The following is a 26,411-nucleotide window of genomic DNA, read 5'->3' as shown; positions in this document are numbered from 1 at the left end:
AAGTGTTCAGAGTGCTATTTTTCTTTATAAAGGTTTATATTTTACTTTTAAAAGGGAAAGCATCTGATAAAGAGGCATTTATTATTGAGTCAAAATTGTCCCTAAATCCCACCCACTCATGTGATTTATTTATGTTAGCGGACATTTATTTTTATGGTTTTTCAATAAGCCTGTAACATTATGAGCTATTAGACTTCAGAACCTTTTTTTTAACAAGTGCCTGAGGGTCCACTTTATTTGGGACTCCTAGGACACATCCAGGTACATAAAGTTGGTGTAGATACTTTATGCTTTCAGAAAGTGCAGTGTTCGGCATCCAGGGCTGTTGGGGGCTGTTTGGAATGCTTATGAACACTGACTGCAACTAAGCAACGCTCAAATAGTTCTCATCTTCGGCTAAGAATAAGATGGTGAATCCATTTTCCAGTCTTTAAAGAAGCCCCTGTGGTAATTGACCAAAGATACAAACCATTTCCTTTGTCAGAACATCATGCATTGAGGATGGAGCTGCCCGTAAATAAGCAGAAGAGAGCATGTATTAAGGACAGAGGTACAGTCCCTGCGTATGTGAGGGATGTGGGGTAGCATTCGATGACGGCAAGATAAAGGCTGGTGAGAAAGGGTAGGGAACCAGCTCGTACCAGGTGTAGGCAGAGCCTAATAATTGGGCGTGAAGAGCTTTGACATGTGTGAAGAAAAGCAGTACTTAGAGTCTACGTTTTATTGATACAGTTGCGGGGGGGAGTGGTTTTTTCTAAACTGCCTATTTTAAATTGTTCCATGATAATCTCAGTGAGTCATCGCATTCCGTGTGTATATAATTCTTAGTTAACAAGTAAAATAAAAATGATTCTGTATTATTTAGTGTATTTTTATTTTACGTTTTTGACTAGTAATAGGCAAAATCTGTTTTCCAGTTCTAGCAAAGCATTTTAATATAGTGAAATTAAAGTATGTTGTATTGATCAAAATAAGGTGGTTACCACCTTCTATTTCCAGCTATTTAGTCTTCAAATGGCATTTTAGAAAATATTATGACATGTTCCTATTTAGAGCCATAAAAATATTTTGACAAATTCTAGGAGCTCAGAATTACATTCTTTGATAAAAATTGAAAAATTAATATAAAACATAAAACATAATAGTGTGACGTTTACATAGTACCCCTACATATATGGCATATCACCATGGTCTGTCTGTCTTAAAACAGTAATAGACTCCTGTAATATGCCCAGCCAGCAGGACTTGTGAAATATTTACCAAATATTTGGCATTTATGTAATTGCTCAGCAAATGTTTATTGACTATTTACCATAGCAAGCCACTGTACAAGGCCCAGGGAACACAGTGGTGAATAAATGTGCTCCCTTCACTTATTATTTTTAAGAGTTCAGTGGGAAAGATAGGCAAAAACAAATGAACAAAAACTGAAAGGAAAAATTACAAATTGTGGCATATGTTAGTTATTAAGGAACAAATAGACCACTGTAAATATAGTCATCCAAATTATAAAATCATCCAAAGTATAAAATCTGTTTTAATTTATTGCCTTAGTATTTCATGATATCTTGTTCCGTAATAACTTTGAAAAAAGCTGCAAGATCTGACCAAATTGTGTGTATACATTTACTTATGGAACAAAATGTTTTACTGATTGCTTATGTGCCAGGCACTGGTTTAGGCCCAAGAGAAGGAGCAGTGAACAAAACAAAGTTATTGTGTTCATGGTGATTTCACCCTAGTGGGAGGACAGTAAACAAATACGTGATAAATGTGAGGGTGATAAACGACATGAGGAAAAATAAAGCAGACTGTGGGTAGTGACCAGGATGCTGTTTTACGTGGGTGGACTGAGAAGGAGTCCCCGAGGAGAGAAGAGTTTTCCCACAATTTTCCTTCTTTTGTCTCTTGAGTCAATTCAGTTAATGAATGCAGGACGCAAGATACTTTTTCTATCTGTTGGTATTGTTCAAATATTCCTTAAGAGAGCTATAGTAAGGTCTTAACTTCTTTCCAATTCTTCATCACTAAAACAAATTAGTGCCAGGCTCTGGCCCTAGCTCCCTCTCACCTGCGTGCCCGTGCGTCGTCTGCTCGCTCTTTCCCTCTCTCTCCCTTTCCCACCTAGTCTCAGTGTCCCTCTCCCTTCCCTCTCCCTCTCCTCCCACTCCCACCTTGGCTAGACCTAGGGTTTCCAGGTGGGAATTCCCTGCCCGTTCTCAGGAAATTTTTTTGCTTTCCTGTTCCCGAATCCTGAGAAAAGTTGGTCAGGAAATCGGGAAAATCGGCTCCTTGAACCCAGGTGGTTGGTAGTATCGGCCGTCACTTTGTGGAAACGATTCACCGATTCATCGTGGAGAACAGAAAACAGTTTATATCTCGGGATTTGGGAATGGGAAAGCGAAAAGATTTCCTGAGAACGGGCGGGAATTCCTGCCTGGAAACCCTAGCTAGACCCTTACTCTTCTCTGAGAACATTACCGGGAGCCTATGCTTCTCTCACCCACCTGAGCTAGGCCGAATCTCTTTCCTGAGAACGTATCACTAATATCCAGAGCTTATTAATATCCAAGCCTCTCTCTTCCACTTGGGCTAGGTCGGGGTTTTTTCTGTGAGAAGTATCACTAATAAACCCTGCTTGCATATTAATCAGCTTGCTGAGCTTTGATTCTTCACTGCGTCAGCAAGAAGAATGGAGACTCCCCGGAACACAACTGTGGTTGGCCCTTGACATGGAAGCATTCTTTCCAGGCTACTTCCATCTTTGTTCCTGGGTTGCTGATGCCACCAGAGAACAACATTGCCAGAGGGAAGGCTCCATGCATACCCCCAACCCTCACTCACCTAGCCTCTGGAAGATCGCCCAGATTTTCTCTTAAATACCCTAAGGCGATCTGGGAATGTTAAGGCAGTTTTTGAAGGTGTTAACCTGCTGCCTTCTCAGATCGCCAGTGCTCTGACAATAAGCACTTATTCTGTAGCCCCCGCCCCCCAAAAAAACTTTGCATATAGTGTGATGTTATGTTAAAGTATGTGTTAGGAAAAGATCGGAAGGAAAACCAAAATGTTTATAAGAGTTTTCATTGGGTGCAGAATTATATTCGAGTTTTACTTTCTTCCTTGCATTTTTCTGTGCTTTCCAATTTTTCTATAGTAGACTTGAAACATTTTCATGTTCAGAAAAAAGTCAATAAATATGTTAAAAAAGAAAAAAAAAGCAAATTAGTACCTGCATTCTTTTCTTCATTCCTTTTTCATTCTTCTATATATGTAAATGCCTAAGCACCTTCATTCATCCATCCATCCTTCTACCTTTTATCCAAAAAAAATGCTATGGTATCTGTTCCAAGTTTCTAAAATCTTGAAATATGATTTATTTGATTAAAAATTACATTGTACAATTAAATGTCTTCCAGATGTTTGATTATAACATGGAATTGCTTCTGAAGAGAGTTCTTTTATCCAAAACTTTCTCCTAGTAAACTCGCAGCCATTGAAATTTGATATCTTAGATGATCTTACAGTGACCCCAGCGTAAATGCCCCAAAGCCCTAAATAAAATTGTGCACTACTCAAGTGTTCTATAGCATTGCACAAGTCTAAAATAGGTAACTGGCACCCACCCCACACCTCGTTGTTGGCTAAGTGACTTGTTCCATAAATAGCTCAGTGTTACGCGATCAGACAACTAACAGATGGGATTTTTGTTTCCTAACACACATATGTAGTCTCTGGTATTCAACAAAATCAAGGTCTGATTCGCTGGACCCTAACTGTAGCATAGCTCTTGGGAGAACTGTGCAAATCAGTAGCTTAATTGTTTTGGATGGGATCCAAGATAGCCCTGCCTTATACCAAATTCTACATTATGGATCAGAGTGTTAGAGCAAGGTTCAGTTTTAGTCCCTTCTGTGTAGATGAAAGTAACGTTGCTGCCACAATCGGGTTAAGCCCAGAGAGTTTCTGACAAATGAGTTAAAAACTCTCAGGTGGGTCTGAGAAGACATCATGGTAGTTTTATAAAACCATTTTTCTGAAATCAAGGGCATGTTTTAAAGACCTACCCACTATTGGAATATAATGGTTTTTGTTTCTGACTCTTCGCTGAGATGTATTGTTTTTACGTCAGAAAGATTTTTAAAGGCTATAATTTAACAGAACATTGCTTCATAAATTCCTTAGCAATAACTCAGGAGGTGAACTTTGGGGTATTTTTCCAGATAAATCTGTGTCCTTTGTGTGCAAAGCATTGTTGCTTAGGTAACTAGTGATAACACGCTCATCTATATTTTGAAAACATTTTAGAGCTGAAATTCAGTTCAGGAATACTGATCTTCAGTCTACCCAAAACGGCTTAAAAGCATTTATCTTTAGCTTTTATAACTGTGTGAATATCAGCTCGAGTGGATTTAAAAGGGGAAGGAAAGACAAACGAACACCCAAACCACTGATTGTTTTCTTAGCAGATTGTGAACATGGCTGTGTGGATCCAAGCCCAGCAGCTGCAAGGAGATGCCCTTCACCAGATGCAAGCACTGTACGGCCAGCATTTCCCTATCGAGGTGCGCCATTACTTATCCCAATGGATTGAAAGCCAAGCTTGGTAAGTGAACAGAGTTTCCTCTATCATATTTCGTGAAGCACAACTTATTGAGGTTTGATTGGAAAGTTAACATCATGGAGACTCCAAAACTTGTATGTTAAAAACATATATATATATGTAACCTATGAAAAGGTATTATTTTTTAACCCCATCTTCATTTTAGGAAGATGGAATGACTCTTGGGAGTTTAAAAATAGGATTTCTTCCCTTTAATAGTTAATTCTGACTAAAAACACTACAGCATTGCTGCTAATGAAAACAATTAGGGGTGGCTGGATGGCTCAGTTGGTTAGAGCATGAGCTCTGAGCAACAGGGTTGCCAGTTCGATTCCCACATGGGCCAGTGAGCTGCACCCTCCACAACTAGATTGAAGGCAACCAGCTGCTGCTGAGCTTCCGGAGGGATGGACGGATGGCTCAGTTGGTTAGAGTGCAAACTCTCAATAACAAGGTTGCAGGTTCAAGTCCCTGCATGGGATGGTGGGCTGCGCCCCCTGCAACTAAGATTGAAAATGGCAACTGGACTTGGAGTTGAGCTACGCCCTCCACAACTAGATTGAAGGACAAAAACTTGGAGCTGATGGGCCCTGGAAAAACACACTGTTCCCCAATATTCCCCAATAAAATTTTTAAAATAGATTTAAAAAACAATAGCAATTAACAAGTATGCTTTGGGTGTCTATAGGGTGCCTAGCAGTGTTGTAACTAGCAGAATTCGTGTGAAAAAATGAAATCCTTTGCCCAGGTAGAATTTAGTGCTGAATGGGGCAAATATGTCCATGCACATAATTTAATAAAATGTTTTGTTAACAAACATAACAATAGAGACCGTGGTGTTTTTAAATTTATATGTAATTTATATATACACATGAAGATTATAAGATGATATACCAAAATAATAATTACATCTTGGTGGCAGATTTAACAGGCATGTTTATTTTATTTTTCCAAGTTACGGTTTATATATTCAGGGCTGGAGGATTGTTTTTAAATTCTTTTAGAGTTAGTACATTTGGGGTGGCCAGTTAGCTCAGTTGGTTAGTTAGTACAAAGCCTGTACAAAGCTTTTTAATCGACATTATTGCACATCAGGCAGCAGGCTGTCAGCTGTTCTGCTCAGGGCCTGGGAACGTGTTGGTTGGTTACCAGTCTGTCAGTCTGATCTGACATATTCATCAGGTACCATCGTGATTAGGGGGGCGGGGGGGTCCTTTTTGACAGAGTCTAGGAGCAGACAGCCTCTATACTACTGTTTGAGGAAGGCTGTATACCCGTCAGTAATGTTGCCTTGGAATAATTGCAATTGTGTGTTAGTAGCAGATTTCTCTCCAGAAACTAGAGCGCACCAAAGGAAGGTAATTTTCTGGGCAATTAAAAAAATCTCAGCCTCGTGTAATTAACTGAGGAAAAAAAGAAGCTAAATGTAAGCATGTCAATTGCACCTTGCTTAGTGCCTTTCCATTTCCTTTTCATTTTCTTTTCTGTTTTAATGATTTGGAGAGTTCAGAAAAACATTAGTAGGAAATTTCTGTTGATTTATATTTTCATTTAGTAGATGTCCCATGTAGTCTTCTTACTGAATGAATATTTAAAAACTTGTGTTGCTATTAATGGAAATTTGAATTTTGTTAGATTAAAAATTTTTTTTTCCAATTACAGTGCCATACAATATTACATTGGTTTCAGGTGTACAACATAGTGAGTGATTAGATATTTATATGACTTATAAAATAATCACCCTGATAAGTCTAGAATTTTATTTAGTTTTGATTTTCTTAAGAATATAAAAATTTTAATAAAAAATCTTCAGTTCTTCATGTTTATGTAAAGAAAATCTTTTTTTTTTTTTTTTTTTAATAGCAGAGAATTAAGTACAAGAACCAGTACTTGGTTTCCATGAGTTTTGTTCAGAGACTGGATCTTCTCAAGAATGGGATTCCTCGGATGAGGAGCATTACTGCCATTCAAAACAGAAGTGTAGGGCCACCATTCATTCCTTCCAGGCTTTTATTTAATACATATTTTACTTAGTACACAGAGCACACACATTTAGAATGTGGCTTTCTCTACTGCCGTCTCCCAGTGCAGGTTTGAGCATATTATTGGATGAAGTCTGTTACCAGTGTTCTGGTACATCTGTTTGGGCCCGTTTGAAATTAGTGGCTAACTGACTACAGGGGGTTAGAGACAACAGCGTCGTTAGCTTCCACCGGATCTCTTGTTTGGCTCCAGACCTGGGCAGCAGTAATTAAATGATGTTTCAATCTGACAGCTGTTTGATTTCTTCAGTGAGCTGAGTAATGTAGTACCGCCCTATAGCAATTGTTGCCTAAGGTGATCAAAAAACAAAAGGCAGAGAATCCGGGAGGGAAGTTAAGAATGGGGGAAGAGGGAGGAAGGAAGGCCATCCAACGGGTCACCGTTAAATGGTTCTGAATGTAATACAAAGTCCATAGAATGGTTTCTCTGGTTCACCTGTAGAGTTAGTGGTGCCACAATTCCCAAATCATGTAGGCATCTTAGTATCTCATTTCCAGGGCTCCTTATAAATAGCAATAAATGTTGTTTCACCTGTCTTTACTTAAATCTCTCATTGAAATTAGCAACACACAGAAGGAGTTGAGGCTGGAAAAAAACATGCAGCCCATTCTTGACCTTATGCCCCTTACACCCTGGCAGGGGCAACTATAAACAGGAAGTTATCAGAGTCCGTATTTCCTTGAGTGTACACAAAGCACGTTCCCTTCATTCCTAGAAGCAGATAGCACAAGCACCAGAGCTAGTCAGTAGGGAAAAGGAGAAAAGGCAGTGCTTTGTAAAAAAATAAAAATAAAAATAAAAATATACTGCTTACTGTACAGTCCGTGGAGGTAGTTAGTGGGTCAGGGATAGATTAATGGAGGCGTCTAGTCAATTTGAATTGAACTGTGTCCTAAAATTTGCAGTGAGCATTATGCAGAAATCACTTTAGCCGAAGAAAAGGTGTGATGCATTGAGGCTGCATTTATACAGGCTCATGTGCATGTCTGTATACATATGTATGTAATTTTTTTCCCCTAGGGACTCAATAGATCTTGATAATCCACAGGAGAACATTAAGGCCACCCAGCTCCTGGAGGGCCTGGTGCAGGAGCTGCAGAAGAAGGCGGAGCACCAAGTGGGGGAAGATGGCTTCTTACTGAAGATCAAGCTGGGGCACTATGCCACGCAGCTCCAGGTGGGTGTGAACTCGGGGTCACGCTTAGTCCTGTTCCCTGGGCCGGGCTCGTCCTTCAGTTAGTACTTCTGGTAGAGATTTGCTTTCTCTTCCTCACCCCGCGTTACTGTGTCACATTCTTATTGTTTGGTTTCAGTGGCTGTAGCCTTTTTTTTAACTTTATATTTGAAAATAACTTCACACTTACAGAAAGTTGCAAGATTGATAGGAAGAACGCCTACATATGTCCAGATTCACCTATTGTCAACATTTGCCTTATCATGTGCTCTCCACACACACCCATTTTTTCATCGCTTGAGATTAAGTTAGTTGCACACATCATGTCCCTTTGCCGCTAAGTACTTCGATGTCCGTTTTCTAAGAATATGAACCTTCTCTTACATAGTTACAGTACAGTATAGTTATCATATTTAGTAAATTTAACATTGATAGAACACTTTTAGGTAACCTCATGTCTGTATTTCCATTTTATCAACTGACTGAATGCCCCTTAGGGCATTTCTGCCCCTCCCCCAAGGCAGTGAGCCCATCCAAGATCACGTATTGCATCTAGTGTTATGTCTCTTAAATTTCCTTTAATCTGGAACCATTTCTCAATCTTTCTTTGTCATTACATTGACATTTTAAAATAATTCAGCTCCTCTACTTTTTAAGAGAAAATGTACCTCCTTTTTGGGTTTCGGTAAAGTTTCCTCATGATTCGATTCAGGTGACACATCCCTGACCAGAACTCTAAATAAGTGATGTTGTGTCCTCAGGGTATCACATCTGGAGACACAGCAAACAGCTCCCCTTCATTGGGGGAAGTAATTTTGATAGCCCAGTCCAGGTGGTGTCTAGTTTCTCCTCGGATGTGGCCTTTTTGAAATTTATCTTGTTTCCAAAAATAGTGCCTTAGTACTTTAGGCAAATTAGGATGGAAGAAATAAAATAATCTTACCTTCTTACTGCGATTGGGTTTCCTACGATGTGCTTTTCTTGTCCCTCATTGACATCAAAGGAGCAACATTTCTCATGGTTACACCATTGTGTCTTCAGGGGTCTCTTCCAAGGAGGGTTTAGTCCCATAGCATGGAGTGTGACAAAGTGGTGTCTGCTCTTGGATTCTTTCAGAACACGTATGACCGCTGCCCCATGGAGCTGGTCCGCTGCATCCGGCACATTCTGTATAATGAGCAGAGGCTGGTCCGAGAAGCCAACAATGTGAGTGTCCCATGGGTATGGGGAGAGGAGTTTGGGAAGTCCTTTCTTGCCCTCTTCTCTCTGGACCCAGGTTTGTCCTGATGACTCAGTGTGTATCTATTGGTGTCTCTACAAACAGAGCATTGTCCTCAGGGGCACAAAAGAAATAGAAGACTGTCCTCTGATCTTTAGTGATTTATAACCTTGGTGAGATTGCAACCACAAAACAATGTGAACAGGTGCAAAATAAGTTAACCCCAGCTGAATAATTTTTGAGTCAAGTCCCATTTATATTCGGGTAAGATTACTTAAGAAAGACTCCTGCTTAGCCTTAGCCCCTCTCAGACACGTGTTGGAGGAATGGATCAGACCAGGTCACGTAAATGGCTGGAACCACGAAGGCCTTGTTGATGCCTTCCCTGTAACTTGATTTTGGGGTCCCCAGGGTGCTGCCACTTGTTGAAGGTTCACCCTCTTCCCTCCATCACAAGAAGGTCTTGAGTGAGGACACAGATGATGTGTGTTCCCCACTCTGTCCCCAGCACCTAGCATAGTCCGTGCCATGGAGTCAGTGAAAGAGTGTGGAATGAGTGGTCATCATCATTAGTAGGAAAACTCGGGTCACTCCTGGGATGTGATGAGTTTTAGTCTCTCTGAAGGGAATTAGATGGACCCTGTTTGGGATACTCTGGTGGAGGCCAGAACTGCAGGAGAAGTGTCTGCTGTGCTTTATGAAGGTGCATAGTCTGCCAGGTCACCTGTTTCTCCTCCTTTCCCTCTACACGAATCCTCACAAATGACATTTGTAATTCCTCTGACTCAGAATGTAGCTTTTGTGGTTTCAACCCAGTTATAGGTGCTACTTTGGCTTTTCCTTGGGATTAAAGCCTGAGGTTTTCTCCCATCCTCACTGCCCAGCTCACTGCTGCCTGCACTCTCTCCCATCTGTCTCCAGGGTACCTCTCCACCTGGAAGTCTTGCTGACACCATGTCCCAGAAACACCTTCAGATCAACCAGACATTTGAGGAGCTGCGACTGGTCACGCAGGACACGGAGAGTGAACTGAAGAAGCTTCAGCAGACCCAGGAGTACTTCATCATCCAGTATCAGGAGAGCCTGAGGATCCAGGGTGAGGAGGGGAGGGAGGAGTAGGAAAAAGCTCAGGTCCAATTGGTAGAGAACCAGTTGCATTTCTCTGGCGTAGCAAGGGATCATTTGCATTGAAGGCGGGCTGGGAGGATGAGGCTTAGCGGGGGGAGAACATAGACGCTTGCCTCTGGAGATACTGGGATGTCACTCAGGCTTCCCGCACCCAGGGAGCTCCTGGTCTGCTGGGAAGGAGCTCCCAGCCTGGTGAACAGTACTCGACAGTGCTTTTGTATATACTGGGCACTTTATAAATGCTGCTTTGGAAACCTTAAGCTCTCCTAGCAGCGACAGTATAAGGGCTAAGGACTGTTTGTGGTGACCAACTTTCTTTTTTTTTCTTTAATTAAAATTTATTGGGATGACAGTGGTTAGTAAAATTACATAGGTTTCAAGTGTACAGATCTGTAATACATCATCTATATATCACATTGTGTGTTCTCCACTCAGAGTCAGTTCTCCTTCCACCACCATATATTTGACCCCATTTATCCTCTTCTCCCACCCCCCTTCTCCCTGGGGTGACTGACTTTTCATGTTGTTCTGTGAGGTAGTTCGGGGAAGCTGCCCTGGGGCACAGCACAGGGACGCGCCTCAGTAGGCCTTACAGACAAGCTCCCCTTCCCCGTGTAAATCCTGTCTGGTCCTTGGGTACAGAGAATGTGAGTCAGTCTTGAGGCAGTGGAGCCCCAACAGCACCCCCTATTGTCCTTGTGAGAATCTGACAGTGTGACTTCATAGTTTCCTCTCCTTGCTTGCATGCCCAGCTCAGAGTCTCAGAGAAGCCCATGCTGGATGAGCCAGCCGTGATAACACACATGCATACATACGCCATGTGCTCTTCTAATAGCATGCATGGGGGATCGATCTTACAAGTATACTGATATTATGTATTAACTCTGTCTTCCCCACTAGAATATAAATTCTTTGAAAGGGAACTGTCTCATATCTCTGTACCCTGAGACCAGCGTACTGTCTCAGTCATAGTAGGTATTGAGTAAATGTTGATGAGATGATTCTAGCATGTCTTCCTCCCGTCTGATTCCATCCCAGACTGACCCCAGAGAAGATGGCCCGATTCCTAGATTAGGAAACAGGAGATTCAGGCTGTCAGTTCTACCCAAGACTTTGAACTGGTTGACCATGTTGATGGGCCTATTCTAGGGTTTTCTGTTTCCTATTTATGGGTTTGGGTTTGGATTCTGGCTTGGGTTTGTATCCATCATGCAATGTCAGTTCAGTCTCATTTATCCAGTTCACCCTTCAGAAACACAGACTATTGATCTGTTTGTGCAAAGAAAGGCTCAGCTCCCTCCAGTGGAGCAGACAATTGCCTCACGTCTCTTGGCGTCCTTCCCAGAAGCTTCTGCAAAGTGCCGGGAGAGACCTAAGTGGGTCACTTGCACAGGGAGGCTGGGCCCAGGTGTTGGGGTCGCCACCACCTCCCCGTGGGTGGCAGGATTCCTGAGGTGGCCGCACACACTACTCGGCTGTGTTTCCCTACTGGAAAGTGCTCTTCCTGCTCAGTGCCCTGCAGAGAGATTGGAGCCATATTTCTGAAGTCTCTTCTGTTCTGGGCTCTTCCTGGCTGTCAAGAGTTGCTTTGGTCTGTCCCAGTTTGTGTGTCCATGGGGCAGGGCCTATGTCAGTGTGACATGGCCTTCAGAGGCCTGCCAGGAACTTGGCCAAGACGTGCTGATTCACATCAACTTGACTCAGCCCCAGTAAGGACACTGGGGTGTTCACAAAGGCCACTGACAGGGGGTAGTTAGCCCAGCACTTAGCAGAGGGGGGCCCTTGGAGGGGAGGCAGGGGTTTGCAAGTGGGGAGGCTGGACAGGTGCCTATAATGATGGAAATGCATGATTTCTTAAGCTGGATGATGGCTACGCAGGTATTCTTTCTACCTTCCCTATGTCTTAAGTGCTTCATAAGTGATTTTTTGAAAACGGGTAATGAGGACTCGCTGACTCCCTATTCCTGCCATTGATGAGATTCCTATCAGCCAGTGTGGAGAGAAACTGCCTCCCTCCACCCTTGCTTTCCTGAGAGACTCTTGATGCTTTTGTATTCCCCATGGGCCCTGGACACACTCTCTCTCTCTCTCTCTCTCTCTCTCTCTCTCACTCTCTCACTCTCTCTCGCTCTCACTCTCTCTCTCCCCCTCCTTCTCCCCCCTCTCCCTCCCTCTCTCCTTTCCCTGTTGGTTGACTGAGCTCACAGTGACCCAACCTGTACAAACATGTTAGGCACCTTCCAGCACCTAGAGAAACTCCTTCTTCCCCGAGGAGAGGCTGCTGTGCTCCGGGAAGTGGCGCAAAGCCGTGGAGCAGGGCCTTCCCTCATGAGGCTTTGCCATGTGAGGTGGGGGCTGAGAGCTGCTGGTCTCCATCAACCTTTAATCCTATCCTGTAACCCATTAACCAATAAGAACTAACTCTCGCCCAGAACTTACACGTGCCGGCCAGAGTCTTGAGCATTTTCTGTATCATTACTTTTTAATCCTCACAGCAACCCACTGAGGCAGGGAACAGAATTCTCCCATTTTACACATGGGGAAACTGAGACGCAGGAGAGTGAAGAGATTTGTCCGAGATCACGCAGCTACTAAACCGCCAGGGCATACTTCAAACCAGGCCGTGTGGGCCAGGGTGGGAGGGGAGGCCACAGGGCGGGATCCTCCTCAGCTGTACCCCCAAGCTTCCATCTCCCCACTCCCTGGAGGGGAGCTCAGAGTCGGGAGGCCAGGGAGTGGAGCCCGCTCATCTCTGGCACTGTTGGCTGTTAGAGCCCCGACTTGCCATTGGTCAGACCTGTCCCTTGAGGGCCTTGCCTGTAGAACAGGTGAGTGGGATTTCTCTGGGTTTCCTGCTGGAAGCTGGGAGATCATGGTCGTGTTGTCCTGTCCCCTCCTCTAGCTCAGTTTGCCCAGCTGGCCCAGCTGAACCCCCAGGAGCGTCTGAGCCGGGAGACGGCCCTCCAGCAGAAGCAGGTGTCCCTGGAGGCCTGGCTGCAGCGCGAGGCCCAGACACTGCAGCAGTACCGCGTGGTGAGTGGGTCTGCGACCCTCTCCTCCCAGCCATGGGGGCCAGATCCCGAGCTGAGCTGTCGGGGCGCCCGAGACAGGGACAGCCAGGAAGGGAGCAGGCGCCAGGATAGCAGGAGGCCAGGTCCCCCTTTCCTGTGGGGGCCTGTGAGGCAGAGCAGGTCAGGGGAGGGGAGGCCCTGTCTCCTGAGCGAGGCCCTGCACAGTTGTCCTGAGCCCAGAAGGCCCTGCCCCCCCTCCCGTCAGGAGCTGGCCGAGAAGCACCAGAAGACCCTGCAGCTGCTGCGGAAGCAGCAGACCATCATCCTGGATGATGAACTGATCCAATGGAAGCGGAGGCAGCAGCTGGCCGGGAACGGAGGGCCCCCCGAGGGCAGCCTGGACGTGCTGCAGTCCTGGTAATGGGTGTGGGGGAGGCGGGCAGGGGGCGGGCGGAAGGGGTGGGCAGGGGCTCAGGGTGGTGCTACCAGCTGCTGCTTCTGCTCCTGTGTTTCATATGCAGCCGCTTCACTTTGTCCTGTGACAGGTCTTATTTCGCCAGTCGTTCTGGTTCCTGATGTAGACGTTGGTGCCCCCCAATCATGTCTCCTCCCCCGGGAAGGGAGGCACAGTGTTGGGGCGTGGGGCAGAGCGGGGTGTGCAGAGTGATGCTCGCGTCTGAGTCAGGGTCGTCCCTCCTGTGTGTTTCTCTGTTTCTGGACGGCGGGGCAGCTCCACTGTGCTCTGCGCACAGGAGAGGTGGCTAAGGTGTAAAGCCTTCCTGGCGAGGGCTTCCTAGGTGAGGGGCTTCCCCAGACTGGGAGCCTCCCACCTCTGGTGTTGAGGATGAGGTGAAGCCATTGTCCTCCCATTGGTCTTGGGGCTCATGTGCAGGTGTGAGAAGCTGGCCGAGATCATCTGGCAGAACCGGCAGCAGATCCGCAGAGCTGAGCACCTCTGCCAGCAGCTGCCCATCCCCGGCCCGGTGGAAGAGATGCTGGCTGAGGTCAACGCCACCATCACAGACATCATCTCAGCCCTGGTGACCAGGTGATTGCTGCCTCTTGGCCACACCCAGCCCCCATGTGGTTGTCATGGGGAGGCAGGGGCTGCTTTTGCTTGAATCCTTGCCTCTCTCTGCCTCACTTCCTCCCCCCAAGCCCTCTGTCCCCAGTTGCTATGGCTGCTCGGTGTTGACCTTGCCCAGTTTCTCTTGTGGAGACCGCGTGGGCTGCCCTTGTCCTCTGCAGCCCGTGCCATCTGTCGAGTTCATTTCATTGTCCTCCCCTCCTGCCGTCCACCTGACCCTCAGTGGTCTCCTTGGGAACAGGGTCCCTGCCAGGTGCTCTTCCTTTGCACCTGAGCCCCAGGGGAGGCAGCCTCCCCACATGGAGGGACCAGCGCCCTGTCCCTGAGGTAGCATCCGGTCACTTGTGTCCCCGCAGCACATTCATCATTGAGAAGCAGCCCCCTCAGGTCCTGAAGACCCAGACCAAGTTTGCGGCCACCGTGCGCCTGCTGGTGGGTGGGAAGCTGAACGTGCACATGAACCCCCCTCAGGTGAAGGCCACCATCATCAGTGAGCAGCAGGCCAAGTCTCTGCTGAAGAACGAGAACACCCGCAAGTACGCGTGCCCACCCTCATGTCTGCCCTGTCCTCGAGCCCTCCCAATGGGCTGAAGTGCCCCAGCTCAGAGCTTTCTGGGCTCAGCTGTTCCTATGTGGGAGCCTGTTAGCCCGTCTGGACTCCTCTGGTTCTCACAGGACGAATATCAGGGGTTTCTATGAAGACAGTACAATTTGGTTTGATTTACATTCATGAAAACTTCTGTACATTTTATGTGTATTTTTTCCTTGTGTATTTTATGGAGCTGACATTTCCTCTAAATGGTGTACATTTTTAAGAGCCTGCTGTGTTTTCTCCCACCCCAAATATATTTCTACCCCATGTGAGCTGAGGCCCTGTATGGATTTAGAGTTGCGTCTCTCGTTTGCAGTGATTACAGTGGAGAGATCTTGAACAACTGCTGTGTGATGGAGTACCACCAAGCCACCGGAACCCTCAGTGCCCACTTCAGGAACATGGTGAGGGCGGGAGAAAAGGAAGAGGGATTTCCCTTGCTTGTTTGAGGGCTTTGTCACCATAATTTTCTCCTTTGCAGTCCCTGAAACGAATTAAGAGGTCTGACCGTCGTGGAGCAGAGTCGGTGACAGAAGAAAAATTTACAATCCTGTTTGAATCACAGTTCAGTGTTGGTGGAAATGAGCTGGTTTTTCAAGTCAAGGTAAAGCCCTCCCTCTGTTGTGTGTGTGACAGTGTGAGCGTGTGTACTTTGTATCACAGAAGAGTTGCTTTGGTCACATACCCATTGATCTTTTTGGTTACTGCTGAACAGAATGTGAGGAGGCCTCATCCTTAGACCTGTATCTCTTAGGTTCTCTTAGGAAGGAACAAAAAGGGGCAGTCGGTTGGCTCAGTTAGTTAGAGCACAAGCTCTTAACAACATGGTTGCTGAATGCCGGTTTAATTCCCGCATGGGCCAGTGAGCTGCGCCCTCCGCAACTAGATGGAAGGACGACTTGACTTGGAGCTGATGGACCCTGGAAAAACACACTGTTCCCCAACACTCCCCAATAAAAAATTTTTTAAAAAGAAGGAAGAAACAATATAAAATTGAAATCGCTAGCAATGTAGGTAGAAAAGGAATCAGGAGAAACCTGAGTAACAGTTGTAGTGAGTTTTAGACATTTGTTACTTGCTTCCCACTCCCCCACCCAGAAATGTCTCCAGACTCTTTTTTCTCTCTTGTTCTTCATGTAACTTGGAGAATTTACTCCGTCCTTCAGAAATATTTACTAAAATCTCTTTTAATTTATCTAAAATTTCTGTAACTGTGCCAATGTGGAAAAGTCATGTTATTCCTGAGCCATTCACATTCTGTCTCCAAGGGTGACATTTACTGAAACTTGAGATGAGATGAATGTGTTGTGACAGAATAAAAAGGAGGGGAAGACGGTGTGGCTTGTGGGTGCTCAGCCCTTCTCCTGTTGTCTTTTTAGACCCTGTCCCTCCCGGTGGTGGTGATTGTCCACGGCAGCCAGGACAACAATGCGACGGCCACTGTTCTCTGGGACAATGCTTTTGCAGAGCCTGTGAGTGGGTTCCTTGGGCCGGCGGGTCTCAGGATCTTGATGCTGGTGTCACGAATCTCTTTCATGTATTACTTCCCAAAAGAGCATAGGAAAAATGCTGTTTTCCTTGCTGGGAGGCAGAATAGAGTGAATGTGGAAAATGGAAAGAGCCTGGGCTTGAAGTCAAGCCAAGGTTTCGATTCAAGCTCTATCACTTCCTCACTCTGTAACAGTGGGAAATTCACTTTACCTCCCTGAGCGTAAGTGTCCCTGACGTGTCTACAACACGGGGCTCATAATGCTCCACAGTGTTAGGAAGAGTCAGTTGGAGAACATTAAAAATTCTTCGCACATAGTCAATACTCAGTAAATATTCTTTCGAATCATCAGGTGAAGCCATAAATGGAGTTTGGGATTCCCAGGTTCCTTCTAGAGGTTAGACCTCTCAGGAGGTTACTTTAGCTGAGAAGTTGCTTCACGTCATCTTCCTTCCAATAAACGAAGGCGACATTTAATGTCTTTTCAAAATTTTAGGTTCCGTGGTTCATCCCAGGTCTCTCGTGAAGAATGAGATGCTTTGTCTAAAGGGACAAGTATGATTTTGTGGATTTATGCAAATATTATCTTAACACCACCTAGTGTGCTGCTTGATGAGCATTTTCAAAAAGTTTCAGTGGGCAAAGTTTTCTATGTGTTGCATATTTCCTGTAGAGCTCAGTCCGGAAAGGCATGATTAAAAGGTTGTAGTTGTTATGTGAGACAGAAAAATATGTTCTCTAGTGTGACTCTAGTGTGAAGAGTCTTACATTCTCAACAGTTTTCTTTAGAGAACAATATTTTTGCTGCAAAGGTGAGATTTTTATCAGAAATTCTACCATGCTTGTGTTCCCTGATGGGTAATGCAAACCCTGATGGAGTTTTAGGCCCATTTTAAAAACTATGTGCCTACATCATGTCCCTAATAAGCTTCCTGGGTAATATTGCTGCGTCTTCTGTCTTTGCCTTCCTTTCCTGTCCACAAATCTCACTCCTCAGGTGACTTTGGCATCTCTTACAACATGCCATTACTAAAGTATCTTGTCGAAGTAAATAAGCATTTTTAACATTTTCAGTTATGTTAATAAGGAATGTACATGTTACATGTTTTTAAATAAATACATGTGGGAATTTACAGATATATTTGCATGTGTGTCAAATGATATAAGTACATTGCAGCACTGTTTGTAATAGCTGAAGATTGAAGGCTGATGCACAGATGTCCGTCTATGGGGGCGTGGTTAAATGTATTACTATTCTTCCATGCTGGAGAATATTTAGCAGCCACAAAAGCCAATGAAGAATTTCTTTATGTGCTGAGGTGAGGTCTCCCAGATACAGTAGTAAGTGAAAAAAGCACAGTGTAGAACATGTGGATTTTATGCTTCCATTTGTATTTTTGAAAGGGAAAAATGATATATATTTGCTGGCCTGCATAGAGTATCTTTGGAGGTATATGCAAGAAACTAAATTACATGCCTTTGGGGAGAGGAACTGGGTTGCTAGGGGATAGGAATAGGAAAGTGACTTCACTGTATAACCTTCTGTACTTTTATATTTTTTATCATGTGAAGGGATTGCCTATTCCAAAAAAATTTATAATAATTAAAATGAAGTACTATGGCTGAATGAGATGAAAAGTAGTTTATAAAAAATTCGTATTTGAACCTATTTCTTATTAAAGTTGTCTATCGTGCAGTTATCATTCTTCCTTAAGTTGTTTCACTTAGAGCCAGAGTTCTTGGTGTCAAGGGCAAGGATTACACTTGTGCACACACATGTGTGAGCTCTCTCTCTCTCTCTCTCTCGCTCTCGCTCTCGCTCTCACTAGAGAACCAGTTTTTTAGATTTCTATTCCCATTGATTTATAATATAGGAGCCAGGCCTTGGCCGTGTTTTGTTTTCGTGGCTGTGAGAAGGTAGGATCAGACCATAGTTTGGCAGCTCATTTACATAACGGTATAGCATGAGGTTACCCTCTAAGTTGTGGGTGAAGAAGGTAAAACGAACTTTCTGAGTTTCCCAGAACTGCACACCCCATGAAAGTTTGAATCAATCCGCAGGCTCGGTAAGACAAACATTTGTAACCACGTCCAGCCATCAGTGTTTTCCTTTCGCAGGTTGAGGGAATAAATCACGTACCTGTCTTCTCACAAGGCTCTGGCTTCTCCCCCTCTCAGGGCAGGGTGCCATTCGCCGTGCCCGACAAAGTGCTGTGGCCGCAGCTGTGTGAGGCGCTCAACATGAAATTCAAGGCCGAGGTGCAGAGCAACCGGGGCCTGACCAAGGAGAACCTGGTGTTCCTGGCACAGAAGCTGTTCAACAGCAGCAGCAACCACCTGGAGGACTACAACAGCATGTCCGTGTCCTGGTCCCAGTTCAACAGGGTGAGGGCCTGCTGGCAGCTGCCGCGAGATCAGTCCCTGCAAACCAGATGCCTCAGGAGGCTCCCTGCCTCTAACAGAATGTGTCCAAAGTAACGGGAAGCTTTGGACTAGATGGACAGCCACATACTTTTTATGTGGAAAATTACATCTTTGAATAGTTGAGTAAATTGGGCTTTGTGTGCAGCCAGTGCGTTTTGTAAAGGGAACAGCGCAAAGCAAATGGGAAGGTAACTCAGGAGAAGTACAGCTTTGGTGATGCTCAGAACTTGGGGGCTCTGATGTCCCTGATGTGGAACCCAAAGTCAGGCTCCCAGGGGGCCCTCAGCCCGCCAAAGGGGATGCTGATGAAGGAAACTTCCTCTAGCATCTGATATTCAGATGTCATCTGTCACATCTTTGATTTTAAATTTAACTTTTATTTCTTTTCTCACACCCCCACCCCATGTTTCAGATGTCCTAATTCAGAGATCCCTTAGTCTCTTGAGTCTCTTATAAATGGTTGTGTGTTAACCAGTTGGCCAACGCATTTGCTGGCAATCAGAGGAGGTTTGCTAGGGGAAGCAGGAGGTCTCTCATTGCCATTGCAATAAAGCTTCTGCCTTCCACTAGAATGAGAGAACTGCATCTCGCTGGTAATTACTAACTACTGTGTGATGGAGCGATCCCTGTGGCCTCCCGGTGTGATTTAATCCAGTTCAAATTTACAAACCCCCTGGGTATCTTGTTAAAATGCAGGCTCAGATTCAGTAGGTCTGAGGTGAGGCCTGAAAATGTGCATTTCTCAGAAGCTACTCAGTGAAGCTCTGCTGATGGTCCCAGACCCCACCTCAGGAACAGCAAAGGACCAGTCAGCCCACGTGCCGGGGAAGGTGCTTGTAGCAGGGGTCCCTGGGTGTTGGTAATGGCTCCGTGGTATTTTCCCCTGCTCCCCTCTTTTCCTCTCTGTTCTCTTTTTTCAGTTGCAGGACCATTGATTTGGGAAAACTCAGGGAGGCATGTATATTTGTATGATTCTGACAGTGTAGATGTATGTTTTCTATTTGATTTTTCCAGTTAAAGTTTATACAGGTAATATTCCAAATATTATTTTTGCCTTCTTGTGTTCATTGTCGTGTCTCCAACCAGGAGAATTTACCAGGACGGAATTATACTTTCTGGCAGTGGTTTGATGGTGTGATGGAAGTGTTAAAGAAACATCTGAAGCCTCATTGGAACGATGGGTGAGACTTGTCATTTCTTAAGTCAGCAATAGAGTGCGAAGGTCATCTTTCTGGTGTCAAAAAAAAAATCACACTCTGCATCTGCTCCTTTGGCCTTTGTGATCCAGGGCTATTTTGGGTTTCGTGAATAAGCAACAGGCCCACGACCTACTCATTAACAAGCCAGATGGGACCTTCCTGCTGAGATTCAGCGACTCTGAAATTGGTGGGATCACCATTGCTTGGAAATTTGATTCTCGTGAGTACCCCTCCCTTTTAAAGATGAGAGCCAAGAGGGTTCTGGTTAGCTGCTTTTGTTGCAGAATTACTTTAACAGACAGTTTGTTGAGTACTTATTGTTTGTTGGGGCCAGTACTAATTATGGGAAGCATGTATAACCGTGTATAACCATGACACGCCGCAGATAATATGGCAGCCTGTGTAAAATCTTACTATGGGAAACACAAGTACTAATTTTGAGAAATATATAACCCTGACCTGTAATACAGGAAAGTAAAGTTAGGAAGGTAAAGTTTTGTCCAAAATCTGAGCTGCTTCCCATTCGAAATGTTCCCCTTCCTATTACTCTCAAACCTTGAGCTAATTTCAGTGAAGCATTACTTTGATGATTTGGAATCATTAGAGTAGAAATAAAATGCTATTTTAATTATTCCTTTATCCTGTGTACTACAAGGATATTGCCATTGATTATTTCCATCCAAAAATGTTAGTTCTTTCCTCTGACCCTCGTGGTTAGAGTAGCTTGAGAGGTTTTTTGGTGTCACTTAAAGATTTTAATAAGATTTAATAGCACTCACACGTCTTCAGGCTACGGACATGCTCCCTGTCTCTCTTACATCCTTTGTACAGGAAATGGGGGATCGATAAGTTTTTTCTAGAAAGGGACAGAAGACCATTTGAACTTAAAACTCCCTGAGGGAGATCATTGGATCACTAGGGAAGTGGTGTATGCATTACCAGCTGTCTACCTTTGGCTTTTAAAAGCAGCTACTTGATCTATATAACCTGTGGTTATTTTTAAGTGGAGATTTTTGTTGGTACAATTTTAATGGAGAGCTTTAATTTGTAGTTTATTTGGGTATTAAGATCTCCTGTTCAGAAGTCATGTTTAGAATATAATTATTCTGTTTATTGATCTAGAGGAAAGAATGTTTTGGAATCTGATGCCTTTTACCACCAGAGACTTCTCCATCCGGTCCCTGGCTGACCGCTTGGGAGACCTGAATTACCTTATCTACGTGTTCCCTGATCGGCCAAAAGATGAAGTGTACTCAAAATATTACACACCAGTTCCATGCGAGCCTGCCACTGGTAACAATGTTCGCATTCTGATTTGTTTTTGTTGTGATTTTGGTTTTGTTTTAGTTGCGATTTTGGTTTTGTTTTAGGTGTGTGTGTGTGTGTGTGTGTGTGTGTGTGTGTGTGTGTGTTTGACCATCTGTCTGTCTTCCATGAAAATCTATACAATTAGCATTCAGTTACTGCTGTTTGAGCATTATCCAGGGCAGATGTAAATCCTGGGCTATATTCTTCAGTCACACAGAAAACATATCTGCCACTAACCCCAACTATCAAATTAAAGGAAACAAATTGCTTTTAACATAAGTGTAGATCAAACAAAATTAGGTAAAATTTTGTTTTTCAAAACAGAGATGGTTTTATTGTTTTATGAACATAAAAATATTATGGGTTTATTGTAAACTTTCCAGAAAAGTATAGAAAAGAAAATAGATATCACATAACATCTCTCATTTAGAGATTAATCACTATAGATATTTAGTGCATATTTTCCTCATCTCTATAGATGTGTATTCTTCATTCATTCAGTGGGTCAGTCAATCACCAGGTGCTTATTAAGTACTTCCTGTATGGAGGTTACAATCTAATAGCAGAAGGAAAACAAACAAGTAAAGAACTAAATATATTTATGTAGTGATGGATGCTATGAAGACAAATAAGCAAGATCAAAGGGATAGAGAAGTGACAGGGTGGAGGATGGGGGTAGCGTCTCACTAGAAACTTTCCCTGAGGCGGTGACATCAGAATTGACCTGGACAAGGTGAGGGAGCTCTATCTAAAGGTGGAGAGAAAGAACATTCTAGGCTGAGAGAACAAGTGCAGAAACTCTGAGGTGGGAATGAGGTTGGTGTGTTCAAAAACTGTCACGAGGGCCCAGGAGGCTAGAGCTGGATGAGCAGGGAAGAAAATGGTAGGAAATAAGGGCAGATTATTGTCAGGCTTGGAGTCCAAGGTAGAAGGTTTGAGTCATACCTTACATCAGCTGTTGTGATCTGATGTTTTTTTTCCACTTAAAAATGTATCATAGGCAGAGTTACAGGTCAGTAAATAAAATCTTACAACATCATTTTAATGATTGCATAGAATTCTATTGTATGGTGATTCCATGATACAGTCTATATCCGCTATTAAAGATATTTATAATTTACCGTATTTTGCCATGTATAATGTGCTCTCATGTATAATGAGCTCTGTGTTTAATGAGCTCTTGTGTAAAATGCGCACCCACATTTTTGGCGGAAACTTTCAGGGAAAAAATATTTCATTTTAATTTTTTAATTCAAATTTTTATTTGTTTACATTTAGGGACTTGCTTTTGTATTATAAAGGAATTTTAGCGTTTATTTTTTAACATTATGGTCCAAGAAATTGATGTAACAAATAATTGCAAAACACAAGAACAGGTACAAAGTACAAGAAATTTTATGTACCGGTAACAAATTTACAATATTTACTCATAGAAGGCCAAGAACTTCAAGGTCATTGCAAGTTCATCATAAGTTCAACAAAACCAATTACTGTATTCCAGGGTATTATTTTGTATATGGAAATCGCTATTGATTTCTAGAGTTACACTTTTAACTCATAAGCATAAGTAAAATAATTAAAAACATTTATATAGATACAGAATTAGTACTACCCATGTATAATGTGTATCCTTATTTTTCCCTCACAAATTTGGGCAAAAAAGTGTGTGTTTTACATGGCAAAATACGGTAAGGCACTCGGCTTTTGTTATGATTAATACTGAGATAACCTGGTACATGCATCTTGTTCAATTACTTACTTGGGATAAATTCCTAAAATAAAATTTGTGTAAAAGGTATATGCTTTTTAAGCATTTTGGAACATCTTTGCAGAATTGCCCTCCAGAAAGCAGAATCCGTTTTCACTCCCACAGATGTCTGTTGGAGTATCTGCTTCTCCATCCCCCTGCCAATCACAGATTCTGTTTATCAATTTCATGTTCGCCAGTCTGATTGGCATAAAAATGGTATCTCAGTTCTTATTTTCATTTCTTTGATTCTAGGTAAGGTCAAATACCATTTCGTATAGTGATAAGAACAATAATAATAAACAGAACACTAGTAGCATTCTGTTGAATACTTACTGTGTGCTGGGCACTTTTCTGAGCACTTTTCATATAGTATCTCACTTAATTCTCAAAGCAGTTCTGTGAAGTAGTTACTATTACTGTCCCTATTGTACAAATGAGGAACTGAGGCACAAAGAAGTGAAAAAATTTGCCAAAGGTCACACAGCTAGGAAGAGGCCAAACCAGGATTTGAGCACCAGAGCCTATGTTTCTTAACCTCCACGTTATTAGCTGTTTGTATTTTTTCTGTGAAGTACATTCATGTTCCTTGTTTATCTTCCTTTTGGAGTTCCTTTTTTTTCTTAATGATGTTTAAGTAGTTTTATATAGTAAATAAGCCCTTTATGATATATAGCAAATATTTTCCTCATTGTGTCATTGTTCTTTTAACATTTAGGTTTTATTTTGCTGAAGTGCAAAGACTTGTAATTTCTATATAACCCAATCTAGCAACCTTTTTCCTCTATAGAGTCTCTTTTATATCAAGCCTTCCCACCCTAAGGTGATGGTTGTATTTCTAGGTACATAGGAAAGAAGCCAAAATATTTTTAGATTTTTGTGGTATTTTGGATTAAACCTATCACTGCTTCTTTTTGTTAGCACAGCTAATCTAGATTTTGAAATCCTACTTTTTTACAGCATTTCTTTGTTTTTTATCTATTCTGCCAGTCTATAAAATTCTCTAGACTGTGAAGCACAAAAAGCATGACATATTATGAAAAGGTCGCCCCTGACATTTGAAGCCCTAGAAGAAGTAGGTTCGGATCCCAAGCACTTTGTGAGCCATGTCTCATGTCACTGTCTTGGGCTGTCCCACCCTGTTGGCCATCGGGTAATCTTCATTATCTGACATAGTCAGGATTCTACTTATTCCCAGACTCACATTCCCAGCAAACAGGATTTCATTCACTGACTTCAGACTGTCACATTCCTACCACCTGCTTAACTGGATTTCCATAATCAGCCTTTGTCAAAAGTAACTGTGGCTGGCCAGATCCTGTCAGGTTTGTCCTGTCACCTGCCACATCCCAGTGGGGTTCTGTGGCATGTGAAAAAAGAGACACCCCAGTATTCTTTCTAACCAGCCACGGGGCATAGACAACCCCCTCACTGTGATGAGTGACTGTCAGTTACTCTCAAATGCAAAAACCCAAGGGGCAGCAAAGAGCATGCAGATATCTGAGTGACATTTCTTTCTTTCTTTTCCTTCCTTCCTTCCTTCTTTCCTTCCTTCCTTCCTTCCTTTCTTTCTTTTTCCTCTCTCTCTCTCTCTTTCTTACCAAAGGTTATTGGGGTGACAATAACCAGCAAACTCACATAGGTCTCAAGCGTACAACTCTGCAGTGACATTCCCTTTCCTAAAAGAGTAGATCCTCAGAGTAACTTCCAGGATCATCAAGTCAAATTAATTCTTCTCTAATGCTTTGGTTTTTCTGTGCAATCCTGACAAGTGTTTGTATGCTTTCCACTTGAAAACCTCTAGTGATGAGGAAACCAGTTCTTCCCAAGACGGTCCATTGTGTGTGTGTGTGTGTGTGTGTGTGTGTGTGTGTGTGTGTGTCTGTGTCTGTGTTGGGGGGCGGGGCGGTAACTCTAATGACAACATTCTTATATGACTAGAGTTTGTCCTCTTCTGATCTTCTCCTGTTGATCCTAATTTTGACCCCTAGGACTCAGGACAAGTCCTGTCCCTCTGCTGCATATGCAACTTTAACTTTTTAGATATTTTTTCTTCTTACAATTACCCTGTTTCCCCAAAAATAAGACCTAGCTGGACAATCAGCTCTAATGCATCTTTTGGAGCAAAAATTAATATAAGACCTGGTATTATATTATATTATATTATATTATATTATATTATATTATATTATATTATATTATTATAAGACTTGGTCTTATAGTAAAATCGTCTGGCTAGGTCTTATTTTTTGGGAAACACGGTAGTATGCAAATAATGCTTGATCTCAGTTTGTGTTGAAGTGTATGTTTTCTGTGGTTTGAAGAATTTGTTAACACATCCAAGCCAACTTGGATGATCTCTTCACTTGCAATGTTAGCATTAATTAAGGCTTCTCCTCTGCCAGGTCTTCCTAACAGATTGAAATGTTAAGTGCTTGTATCAGATCCTAAGATAAAATTAGGTGGTTGTGTCCTATCCTAAGAAAAGATGTGATTCGTAGGGGAGATTGTATTTTTATTTCATTTGACAACTTTGGTTCTCATCACCATTCCCTGTTTCGCAGCTAAAGCAGTGGATGGATACGTGAAGCCACAGATCAAGCAAGTGGTCCCTGAGTAAGTGTCCAAGGGCCAGCTCTGGTCTCCTACTGCCTCTGTCCTCCCCTGACTGTCCTCACCCCTCACTGCCATCCTCCTCTTCCATTCACAGACCCAGTGTTCCCTTCCCTGAAACCTGGCTCGGCCCTGGGGAGGGAACGGGGTTTGGTCACCATGGGGCCTATACCCAGGGCCCCACTCCCACAGCCAGAGCCCCAAACCCAGTGGACACTGTGTCCTTCTACACCTGGAAAAGACATAAAGATGCCCCCTGAGCCCCTCCCCAAGTCACCCCCTACCCCGGCCGCTGAGGCTCTGCTCTGCTTCCTCCCACAGGTTTGTGACATCTGCAGACTCTGCTGGGGGCAGTGCCACCTACATGGACCAGGCCCCCTCCCCAGCCGTGTGCCCCCAGGCTCATTATAACATGTACCCACAGAAGTAGGTTGTGTTCTCATTGGGCTCCGGGGGAGGAACTGGGCACTTGGCCTCAGGCTGGACCTTGGAGGACTGGTGGGAATCCAGAGCTCCTCTAGGTCTGAGACCTCCCAGCCCCAGCGGGGCTCCAGCACGTGCCAAGGTGCAGGGCGGGAGAGATGGGACCAGAATATATTGGTGGTTTAGAGTGGGGTTAGGCAAATATCATATGCTCCTAAAAGGGAGACTTTCCTCGCTCTGTGTAAGGACCAGGTGGGGTTTTGATGTGTCTGGACAGCAAGTGTTAGGGGCAGCTGTGGGTGGGTGTTTTAGTCTGAGTCTTTCTGTCTAGCTGGCAAAGGACTGTAGATCAGA

General features: G+C 43.7%; 1 protein-coding gene across 3 annotated transcripts in view; it reads left to right on the top strand.

The window, feature by feature from the left end:
* The window catches only part of STAT5B (signal transducer and activator of transcription 5B), a 60,769-nt gene that overhangs the window by 31,556 nt on the left and 2,802 nt on the right, over nucleotides 1-26,411 (top strand). Inside the window, exons 2-18 of one of the 3 annotated variants that reach the window (XM_074320725.1) lie at nucleotides 4,464-4,603; nucleotides 7,664-7,820; nucleotides 8,934-9,023; nucleotides 9,958-10,132; nucleotides 13,067-13,197; nucleotides 13,441-13,592; nucleotides 14,068-14,223; nucleotides 14,619-14,798; nucleotides 15,171-15,258; nucleotides 15,336-15,458; nucleotides 16,234-16,326; nucleotides 18,522-18,728; nucleotides 19,854-19,948; nucleotides 20,056-20,186; nucleotides 21,089-21,259; nucleotides 25,586-25,637; nucleotides 25,956-26,060. In XM_074320725.1, coding sequence (XP_074176826.1) covers nucleotides 4,476-4,603; nucleotides 7,664-7,820; nucleotides 8,934-9,023; nucleotides 9,958-10,132; nucleotides 13,067-13,197; nucleotides 13,441-13,592; nucleotides 14,068-14,223; nucleotides 14,619-14,798; nucleotides 15,171-15,258; nucleotides 15,336-15,458; nucleotides 16,234-16,326; nucleotides 18,522-18,728; nucleotides 19,854-19,948; nucleotides 20,056-20,186; nucleotides 21,089-21,259; nucleotides 25,586-25,637; nucleotides 25,956-26,060 — 2,234 coding nt within the window. In that variant the 5' untranslated portion in view covers nucleotides 4,464-4,475. The remainder of the gene's footprint in view (nucleotides 1-4,463; nucleotides 4,604-7,663; nucleotides 7,821-8,933; nucleotides 9,024-9,957; nucleotides 10,133-13,066; nucleotides 13,198-13,440; nucleotides 13,593-14,067; nucleotides 14,224-14,618; nucleotides 14,799-15,170; nucleotides 15,259-15,335; nucleotides 15,459-16,233; nucleotides 16,327-18,521; nucleotides 18,729-19,853; nucleotides 19,949-20,055; nucleotides 20,187-21,088; nucleotides 21,260-25,585; nucleotides 25,638-25,955; nucleotides 26,061-26,411) is intronic. The other 2 variants (XM_074320726.1, XM_074320724.1) reach the window with 2 other exon arrangements.

This window comes from Rhinolophus sinicus, linkage group LG15 (genome assembly GCF_036562045.2).
Source record: "Rhinolophus sinicus isolate RSC01 linkage group LG15, ASM3656204v1, whole genome shotgun sequence".
Taxonomy (NCBI): Eukaryota; Metazoa; Chordata; class Mammalia; order Chiroptera; family Rhinolophidae; genus Rhinolophus; species Rhinolophus sinicus.
Note: the sequence above shows the minus strand (reverse complement) of the source record. Positions and strands in the feature narration are given on the sequence as shown.